The 10,799-nt window shown below is 43.8% G+C and overlaps 1 protein-coding gene across 1 annotated transcript in view; it reads right to left on the bottom strand.

The window, feature by feature from the left end:
- Positions 1-1,443: 1,443 nt before the first annotated feature.
- The window catches only part of vwa3a (von Willebrand factor A domain containing 3A), a 32,398-nt gene continuing 23,042 nt past the window's right edge, over positions 1,444-10,799 (bottom strand). Inside the window, exons 23-34 of the mRNA XM_066689514.1 lie at positions 10,583-10,673; positions 9,166-9,270; positions 8,912-9,009; positions 8,184-8,336; positions 7,739-7,847; positions 5,576-5,720; positions 4,763-4,907; positions 3,896-4,047; positions 3,351-3,477; positions 2,925-3,022; positions 2,508-2,575; positions 1,444-2,277 (exon numbers count right to left, since the gene is read on the bottom strand). Coding sequence (XP_066545611.1) covers positions 2,237-2,277; positions 2,508-2,575; positions 2,925-3,022; positions 3,351-3,477; positions 3,896-4,047; positions 4,763-4,907; positions 5,576-5,720; positions 7,739-7,847; positions 8,184-8,336; positions 8,912-9,009; positions 9,166-9,270; positions 10,583-10,673 — 1,332 coding nt within the window. The 3' untranslated portion in view covers positions 1,444-2,236. The remainder of the gene's footprint in view (positions 2,278-2,507; positions 2,576-2,924; positions 3,023-3,350; positions 3,478-3,895; positions 4,048-4,762; positions 4,908-5,575; positions 5,721-7,738; positions 7,848-8,183; positions 8,337-8,911; positions 9,010-9,165; positions 9,271-10,582; positions 10,674-10,799) is intronic.

Raw genomic sequence — 10,799 nt, 5'->3', positions numbered from 1 at the left:
ATACCACGGAGACAAACAACTGATCGACCCCTCCATGCATCTGTCTCATGTTAAAGTTGTCACAGTGAGCTCCACATCGCAGTGCGTTTAAAAAGTGTCACCTATAAAGTAGCTAGCGGTTTCATGAAGAACATGAATGACATAATGAAACACGACATACCTGACAGGAGCAAGTCCTTAAGAAAATAATATGAATATATCCAGAGGCCAGAACTCCAATATGTAAAACATATTTTTGCACGCTTTGTTAGAACACGTATTAATTTCATTTATATGGAAGAAACATCCACAGGCACACAGACCATACAAACTTCATCATTGTCCAACACAATCAAAGTTAATAGACCTATAGTTGTATAGTTTCTAACACAATTGCTAAAGCTCAGAGAGAGATCCAGTCAGCTATTTATTGTACCTTCAGGTTTAGCCCTGCATCCATGCGTCGGCGGCCAGGTGAGCTCCTGTGTGCGCAGCCGCAGTGTCCGACACGAGTGAAACTGAGCACCAGGGCACTTTGCACACCGTTTAACGTGGGATACTGTTTTTTCATCTACAATTTCCACAAAAACAAACAAAGAAAACATATTCAAAACAATCATGCTGACTTTTTCACAATTCTCAGTGAGTGCATATTAAAAAATGGCTATTATATACGTATCAACACGCAATTCATATTTGCATTAGCGAAATAAAATACTTGCACGCACATATCACATAACGGCATGTAAAAATGTACAAGCACACAACTGCATGTGACTTACAATACAACTTATATGGCCATATTGCCAAAACATGTTTTATTTCTCAATAGCGATAAATTAATCGTTGTATATTTTGTTTGTACTAAATTCTTACTGTCACGAGTGTATTAAAGTCTCCATGTGTTCGTGTGCATTTTCAATACTTGTCTTTTTGAATCTTGATTGATTATTGATTCAATTACTTCAATTCAGTAATTATTAAACAGCTAGTATTCTTTGTAAGACTATCGCCGGCTGCCTTTTTTCCATTTCTAACTTCTGCTCAGTCACAACATGGAAACCAGACTTCACCTGTGTCTGCCGGCCTTTGTGGATGCCTTGTCCAGGGGGCCACCCTTCTTGACGTGTGCTGAAGAAAACCTCACTTTCTTGAAGCCCCTGATCTGCCAGGTTACACCTATCCCCTCACCTGTCAATCACCCCTGCCAACAATTCCGTCTTCTCATTGCATCTTACCGTAATTCCTAGACGATTGGCGAACATGCTTTCCTAGTGAGTGGCAGGCAATGCTGTTCTACTGTTGTAGTCCAATCCATTCAAACAGAACTTAACAAATCAATACTGACATCTAGACAGAGGTTACAAACGGTTCAGCTACAAACGAGCATGGCATATTATTTGGAATGGGGTCCATTTATGGCGAAATGACTCAAAAATGATAAAATCAGTAACACTTACAGAGTACAAGAGAAATATTCATTTATTTGAATTACAGTAGTTACAAAACAACAAAAGCCCAAACTTGCCATCATCTCAACATACACTGTCATGTTATAATGACCTCTAACAGTCCTTAATAGGCCTTCATGGTGGTATTGTAGTCAGTGTTTATGCTCGATAATAACAGTACGATTTTATACATGTATTTTTGGCCTGTGGTTATTGTCTCATTTACACACAAACAATATACATACGGATGTCAGTATCAAGTAAATCAAGACATTCAAAAGCAATCTGAAGAAAACACAAGATCTTCCATCATCATCAACACTACTCTCAATGTCTGGGAATACAGGCTATTCCCCCCTGAGTTTTAACTCAGTCGCCACAGGTCTTATACATTCCCTGTAGGGGTTCCATCCTGTGCCCCCAGAATCCAGTGTGACTAAAGAGCGCAGATCTCGTCACAGGAGAGACACAGAAGACACCTGGTGGTCAATATAGAGTATTGTAAAGAAGCTGCAGACGCTCTCTAGGGGTTAGATCTGTGAAGGTGAACTGCACAATCGCACACGGGGCCATCTGTGGCCAAACCTGACTCTGCAGAGAACATTAATCTGCCCCTACAATAAAGTGATCTTGTTTAAGATTACACAATATCCTTAAAAAAAAAAAAAAAAAAAAAAGGATATGGCAAATTTAAATTAACAGAAAAGGCCAAGACTATGAGACATTTCAGAATGATTGAAATCAAATTATATAGCAATTTGCAAGCCCAGTTGAAGATGTTTGATGGGGACAGTAAATGGCACTTCTCAGCTTCGTGTACTACTGGATACAAACGCATTGGGTTTTCCTAAAAACAGGAAAAAAAAAAATCAGCACAATATTTCGTTACCCAGCATTCTATAGATATACATTATTATTTATATTCAAATGTGATATCTATTGAAACACTGAATGCCTTGAAAGTGGATTTGAATGGGAATGATCATCATATATAAGTATCATTATACAGCGTTTGCCACAGTCTGTGTTAATTCATATACGTGTCTTCAGTACACATCGACCCTGAATCTGAGATACCTGCATATGCTCTGCTCATAGAGAAGTCATCTGGGTCTGCGGTCTTCTGCTTATCCAGAAGCAGGGCTCTGATAAAGCAAATCAGAAAGTATTACTTCCTATAAGGAAAAAAAGCCCTTCTGGTTGAAGAAGAGGTGTTACATTTTTCATCGACTTTTTTTTAAATGCATACTGACAGAAAATTTACTGCGGCATTAAGTTCAAAGAGAAATCCAATAACTTATTACAACCTCCCTGGAAGTAATAGCCAGGCCTTGTATGTGGAAAAACACTTTGATTATATACATCAGTCACGATGTCATGATGTTTTAAACTTTAAGTTCTAAACCATTTGCAAAGCCCTTTACGTGGCTGGTGATCTATTGAGCGCCTGTGGTCGGTCTCACAAGTACAATGGAGGGAAGACTGAGCACTGACCGAAAAGCGCGGGCCTGGGTCAGGAAGCGCCTCGCTTTTCCAATCTCCTGTACGAGCTTCCTCAGATCATCGCCTTCAAACACTGGGAGAACCGGGTCCTGTGCAGTGCCACAAACACACACACACGCACACACGCACGCACACACAGACAAAAAATATAAAGATGAAAATATAAATGAAACATAACGCAGTTGATAAACACATTGAATGCCTCAAACCAGAACAGTGTAACATTTAAACATTAGTCAGGTTTAAATCTTAGTAAGCCTAAATTACATAATTATACAGCCTGTATTACTTCAAAACAGAGCAATGGATTGACTAGGTTCACCAAAATTATGAATAAACAAACAATTAGGACTATAGGTATTGAAAAAAAATAGAAAATATTAATAATAAAAAAACAAATCTGTGTGCTGGCCTTACGTCCTCATCAGAGAATCCGTCTGTCAGCATCCTGTGAGCCACCAGATGTGCGTCCAGGTCCGCATGGCATCGGTGGAACCGTCCACCCCTCTGCTGGGCCAGCCTCCTCAGAAACTCATTGGCTGCGCTGCGGCGAGGAGAGCGAGCGAAAGATCAGCACAGCGCTGATGCAGCAGCCGCGCCACGTTCTTGGGGAGAAATGTGGTACAGCCTGACCTGTGCTAATGGACCCTGCTGATTGCCAGGAAACTGGTTCGAAACACAACACCACATGGAAGAACATGCGAAAATACAATGGTGGGGGAAGGGGGCTATTTTTTAATGCTTTTTTAAAGATTTCTCTCCTGTCTATGGTGTTCTATACATGTATTGTATTTGCTCTAGTTCACCATTAACTAGGCTGATTAAAGGCTGTCTGATGTTTTGGTGGCTGTGAAATGCAGGATTCCATTCAGTGTGCATCTCCAGCCCTGTGCATTGTCTGTGTGTTTGTATTTGTGTGTGTGTGCGGGGGGGGGGGGGGGGTGTCATTCCTGTGCAGACACCTGTCAGAGCAGTTGAAGGAGATGGTGTGGATGGCGATGTGCTTCCCTGCTGTCATTCTCCCGGCTTCCCTCAGCACCAGGCTGCAGCTGGAGGCCGGCTTCCCGTCACTCAGCAGGTAGATCCCCAGGGTGTCCCCGTACCCACAGGCCGCCTGACTCAACAACACACAGCACAGTACACGTCACCGGGGGCGGCCTACTGGCTGCCCTGAGAGCTGTGCCCACACATGGAGGGAAGCCAAGTCAAGCCAAGAAAACCAATGCCTGTAAAACATCTACGCTGCTATCACACAGGGCTCGCCTTGCCTGTGGCGACTCGTCGGCTCCTTTCACCTCACACCTACGACTCAGTTAACAGGAAGTGACCTCTCGCAGAGGAGGGCACAGCTTTAGCCAAAGGGGTTGAAACAAAAGCGCATTCTGTAAAATGTTTTTGGAAGTAACTTACACTTGGTCAGGCTGTCTTCTGATAGTGTGTGGGTATTAGGGGGTGCTGTTGACCATGGTTTTTGTAATGGTGAGTAAAAAGAGCTCCTTCAATATTTAATTTTCCCACTCAAACACTATATTTATTGTCAGTGAAAACGGCAGAATATCCCATAGTGAACACATATATATTTTAAATATGTAATAGAAATGTGTCATCCTTAGCTGTCTCAGATGCCAGTATTAGCCTGTAATAGACTGTAATCCATATATTTATCTTACGGATTGAAAATATAATGTAGACATGAACCTAAATGAACCAAATATTACAAATATAAGTTTATTCCATGTGGGACGAATACTCTTGTTAATGCCCTGTGTCTAAGCTAATGTGTGTATAGGAACAGTTTTAAGGTGAACGTGTTGTGTAGGTGCTGTAACCTGCAGGGCTTCCAGAGTGCAGGTGCTCCCGTGTGCTCTGAGCTGGGCGGCCCACTGCACCGCGTCGTGACACGCCTCCTCCGTGGGCTCGGCCAGCGCCCCCCGCCACGCCAATACGGTGTCCGAGAAACTCAGCAGGCCGAAGCTGTGGGTGAGAGCACAGGGGTAGAGGAGTGAGAGCCTGGTCTACAGCTGGCCACTACAGACTGCCCCCGACTCTACTCCCCACCTAATAATGACTCCTATAGACATAGTGACTGTAATTGTCCTTGTTTGTTATGAACTTGTCATGAAGCATCTTGTAGCATATAAAGATTGATTGGTTGATTGACTGCCCACCCCCCCACTTTCAAGTCTCTGGTACCAAGGGCGGACTGGGACAAAAAAACGGCCCTGGACTTCTACCCAGGTTGTTGGGGTTGTTGCCAAAGTGTGGTTTTGAGTGCCAACGAAGTGCGGTCCGGGGGTCGACACGGGGCGACCGGCCCACATGGGAATGGACTGGCCCCCCGAACTACAAAATGGACCACAATTGCCCGATGGCCAGCCCGCCTATGTCTGGTACCCATAATACACCCTTCACTCCTGTCCAAACTTCACCCCCAATAATATCAACTCCAAGAACATATTCTCTTTATCTCTAGTCTTCCAGGGGGATAAGCAATGAGAAAAAAAAATGTAAATAAAACTATAAAAGACTGCAGGAGTTCGAGGTTGGACATTTGTAAGTTGAGCAGATTGGAAATTATTTATAAAGGCCACACTCGTCTCTTTGGCTCCCGTGACGGTTGCGACAGGGTGGCAGTCACTCACCTCACCCCATTCCTGTGCAGCTGCTCCCATATCAGAGAGGTGAGCTCTTTCTTGACCTCGGGCAGGTAGGGGTCCATGGAGCCCGACGTGTCCAACAGGATGCACACCTTCTTCTCCAGGATCGTCCCAAACAGACGCCTGCTGCCTGGCAGAAGAGCAGGCACAAAGCCCCCAAAGTCAGTCTGACAGTTAATTATTATTTTGCAGAAACCATGATTAGGGTGTACTTGATTGGAGGGTGTACGGTGTTCAGAATGTTTTTAATTGGTTTTTGCAGGTATATAACTGCTCTGCATGAATCACGTTTCTCCAAATGAATAAAGTGTCCTGTAATTTCACCCTTCACTATTTAGTGTATTTGCTGTGTATTGTGCTTGACTGTCTTATGGGTTATATGTTGTATCCTCCATTTGTTTGTTATATCATTATAACTTACGTAACGTGTGTGGATGGTGTTTTTTAATCAGAGATTTTCTGGTTAAAGGTCACAAGCCAATAAATAAATAAGTAAATAGGCCGAGAGAGAACAGGTTCTGGACAATACCATTCCATACTGTGTCAAGAACAACAGCTAGTGTTCATCACTGGCAATAGCACGTTGTCTTTCCTGACACAGGCGATAAGGCTGGGGTAATTGATGGAAAAGGTTTACGTCTGTGACAACAGGCACTCAAGCTCTTCTGAAGAAATGGACCATATTTCCCTGTATTGCATCAGCAGTAAATAACAGGGAAAGGCACATTTCAGCCATAATGTCATGCAGATGGTGACATATTGTCATTTTAGGCGCATGAAAGAGATCGTCTCCCTGAACACAGTATCAATAATGCAAAGAGCGCAAGATAGATGCATGCTGCACTGCCGTCTGCAATATCTTTGTCAGCCCAAATGGAAGGTGACATATTTTCAAGTTTAATATACTGTAATGGTCTGTTCACCCTTTTAAGCTCAACATTTGTCAGAGATTTCAGAATGTTCTGTTTCAGGCGGCGGGGGGCAATGATTTTATCACTGTATATGACAGCCCTCCTTGCACAGTTGGCAGCAGAGCTCCTGCACATAGCCTTTGTTGGGGAGAAGCGGCAGAGACAGTGGTTGTGGAGAGAAGTAGGTGCTCAAGGCAAATTACTTTTTGGCTTTCAAGGATCCTCTTGGAGTCATTCTGCTGGCATTACAAAGCAAACAGAGGGGACTTTTTCATTAACTTTACACCCCATTTTCTCTCTCGTGTCACTAGCTGTAATTTAGCCAATGGCTGTTTAGTGCTTCCCCTGTCGTAAAATTAAATGCTTTGAAATTAAACTCCAGTCAGACCGGAATGGATTTTAGAGAAGATGCGCTGGAGTCATGGAAAGACAAATTGTCATGCCAGCAGAGAGACGTTTTTCCCCTATTTTATTTATTAGACCCCCCCTCCCGGTTTTAACCACAGACAGCATGCATCCACTGCCAAGTAACCCCCATCCTGACAGCGATGCACTGAAGCCTTATTTATCGACCAGAGATGAACTGAAGAGAGAGAGACTGTTTGAGACAGAATAGGTCACAGCCAAGTTATGGACTCAGGCAAGGTGATTTGTAAAGCTCTCCAGTGCAAAATGTGTCCCCTACTTCATCTTGGGAATTAGAAGAGGTTTGAGTTGTGGTTTCTTAAGAAACAAATCATTAATTTCTTGTGTTTTTTTTAATCAGTAATGAGTTGGAGCTAATCTGGAATTAGAGAAGGGAGAAACTCGTAGGAGGCTACTGCCTGAACAGTGGGTCTGGATGCACCCAACTGAACAAAATCAGGCTTGGAGACAAATTCCCACTTTTTCAATTCCAATTCCCCTTTTTCAGACCCTTTACAAATTCCAATTCCAGTTCAGTTTGCCACTGTCATAATGGGTTCTACTGGAATAGGGAGTGAACTGAAACAGGAATTACACACTGCACTGAAATGAACAAACGGGAACTGACCCCAGCCCTGAACTCTAACTAAAACTTTGCTTCCTCAATGGTTTTGGTGTGTCAGTCACCACATGAGCCAAAGGAAAATGTCACAGTTTCAGTATGCAGAAAATGAGAAAAGCTCTTCAGCCACTTAGGGTTCGCACGCCAGAACCATTCAAATCTAACTGCCAAACTGTTGTCGACTCCTGAAACTCCGCCTCCCAGACCCACCTGAGAGCAGCCACTGCATCCTCTGGACATACCGGCAGATAACCCTCTCGGTCTGTGTCACGTATTGCTCCAGCTCTCGAACCGTAAGCTGCAGGTGCTTCACAACACCCTGCAAACACACAGACACCCCCTTCAGACAACACCACACATCCTGACTGACAACTATTTTCCCAGCTCACGAAATCCCATATCCCTAACTTTTGTAATGCAGAATCCACATGATTATGCTTTTCAGCAGGAAGTTCATCAGAAAACATTAGGCTGGCAAAGACATGTATTAAGTCAAGTGCATTTTTACTCACCTTTTGGCAAATGATGCTAAAGCACTCTGTGAGAGCTAGGCCCCTAGTCACCCTGAGGTGTATCAACGCTCTGCCTGTACAGAGAGAAGCAGGTGGGCAGCTACTATTTAACTGTACACCTTCAACCCTTTAGTTTAACTTACATTGATTTGGACGCTGGGGAAGATGGTGCAGTACTTGGCTGAGACCTTCTTATGAACAGTGGGCACCAGTTTCTTCTGGTGAGTGCAGTCAGGCCCAGACACCAGTTTGTGAAGATCCAGCTTCAGTTTCTGGATACTAAATTTCTTCAGCCACTTCACATCACAGCAAGACAGATAAGGAAGCAGTAAGAGGAGCCCATTCAAAAGCCATTCAACATGTGACTGTTTAATCTTACCACGGAAGAAGGCCAACCAAGGCATGGGAAATAAAAGGCTTTAAAAAGACCTTAGAGCACACAGAGAGGTGCTTCCCAATTCCAAGCTGTACCATATGTTTTATAAAGGCTTCTGGAAATCAAAATAAATGGGGAAAAATATATATATATAAATATATAAAGTCGATATGAATGAAAAAGTTTCCAAAGTTGTTAAGTGAACCCCTAACTCTAGTCCATGAAAATCATTTTCAAGATCGTCAATCTCCACAGCACCGTGGCACTTTTAGTAGCACACTGAGGCTTTGAAACCGTTCTGTGAGTAACTTTGCTTTATCTAATGCTTTTGTTATTGTTCCACTTGATATCTTTTTTGTTATGATTTCCAAGGCAACACTGTAAGAAAGTGGAGAGGGCTGCGGTGCTGCGAGGCGAAAGGCCCGAGTGCCGTCTGCAAGAGATTACAGAGCCTGTCCAGAAACCACAGTACAGCACGTGGGCTGAGCAACGCACCTGCTTCGTGGAGCAGAACTCTTCTTCCTTCGGCAGGGCAGCAGAGGGAATGGACTTCCTCACACTCTTCACCTTGGGGTATGTCTTGAACACTGTGCCTAGAGGTCAAAAAAGAAAAAAGAGTGAATCAATAGAAGGACAGGGCCTTGTCAAGACCAGTTAAACCAGGGAAGTGTACTGAACCACTGGTAAGCCTCCTGTGCAAGAGCAGGGGGAAGACACAAGCCAAGCATCTGAACCTGAGCTCCTCTTACCCACACTATTGCCGTCTTCGGTGTAAAAAACAGCCTGAGATGCTTCAGGTTTGTTCTTCTGCTTGGCATCGGTGTCCACTGACCCCCAGCTCCTCATTGGCTGTGCTGAAGCCAGAAACAGAGAAGGCAACAACGCTGGATTTGGTTTTAGCCCAGGCCTGTGTAACAGTTATACTTTTTCCCACATTTCAGCTAAGCAAACAAGATTGTGTCAACACTGTAATAAAGTGAACACATTAACAATATGGTGTTGGAGAAAGACAAATTAGAAAATATTACTGAAAATGAAAACGTTAATATCAACTGCATTTCACGGGAAAAGATATTGACAAATTAAAAAATTGAATAAATAGGAAAGTGCATATAAGGGAAATCAGATTGTATTCATCTGTAGGCTAAATAACAGAATTGGGCCGGATATGTATCGTCATTCCAGAGACAGACCTGCGACACGTACGCACAACCTTATCGTGCAACAATCTGAGGATATTAACACCACCATGGGATTGAGGTGATAGGCTGGTGCATTTATCTCATGTCTTAGTTGACACAACCAATATATGACTTAGCCACAACCTCACACAACATTGCCAGGACAAAATATCAGCGAGGATTAACAGCAGCTGCCTCTTCAGTAAATGGCAGGTCTGATGTGTCTGCTACACTTACACTGCTGCTGGGCTTTCTTGGTGGGCGTAGGAGGAAACAATAGACTAGAACATAACAGGAAGCAAAAGACAGTGGAAGCTGTGTGCAGCTGTGGAATGCAAAAGGGTGACATGAGGACAATGGACAAAGCAGCGAGCAACACGAGGAAAGGTAAGCAGAACCATTTCGAGCTGAACTTCGAATGACCTATGGATGTTTAGAAAGGAGCACAGCAAGGTAGTCATAACGCACGAAGCAAAGGAAGCTGAACAATCTTCGCCAGCCTGGTTATTTTCTGTTGATCAAGAAGCAACGTCCGGAGATGAGGTAGGCAGCGGTTGGAGCAAAACACTATCCTGAACTATGACAAAAAGAGCTGCTTACAATCATACAAAAGACCCAACACTAACACAAAAATCTAACGTAGAAGCATGTCCAGGGGTCCCAGTCAAGCAGTACATATTTCTTAATTTCATATAGGGTTTAAGAAACTGACAACCAATGTGTGCACTGTGTGTGGGGGGTTTCTGTGGGCATCAAGAATCAATCAGCCACACACACAAGCCTTCGTTCAGTGCATCCACACCTTGGCCACAGCACTGCAGGTCCACTTGTCATTTAGTGTGAGATTGAAGTTCCCACGCTGGGGTGTCCTCATGCTTAGAGAAATCGTAAGAGTTGCAGCTATCACACTCACTATGAGTTTGCCATCACTCAGTTACACTTCCCATGTTGCTCCCAGCCCTGCGATTCCAGGGCTCCCACTCACCGGGGGGGATATTTGGCTTGGCACTGGCTGGGCGCCAAGTAAGAGCCTTCTGAGACATAGTGTTGTCATCCAGGCCATCTCCCCTTGTTTGCTGCAGGGACGAGACACGACAGGGGTTCTGTCAGACATTTTAAACAGGAGTCAAAAGAATTCCCCTGCACAAAGGGAAGTCTATGTGTAGTTCATTCTCTTCTCACTGAGCCCTCTTGCACACAGC

This window comes from Amia ocellicauda, chromosome 17 (assembly GCF_036373705.1).
Source record: "Amia ocellicauda isolate fAmiCal2 chromosome 17, fAmiCal2.hap1, whole genome shotgun sequence".
Lineage (NCBI taxonomy): Eukaryota > Metazoa > Chordata > Actinopteri > Amiiformes > Amiidae > Amia > Amia ocellicauda.
This window is presented reverse-complemented; position numbering and strand designations above follow the sequence as displayed.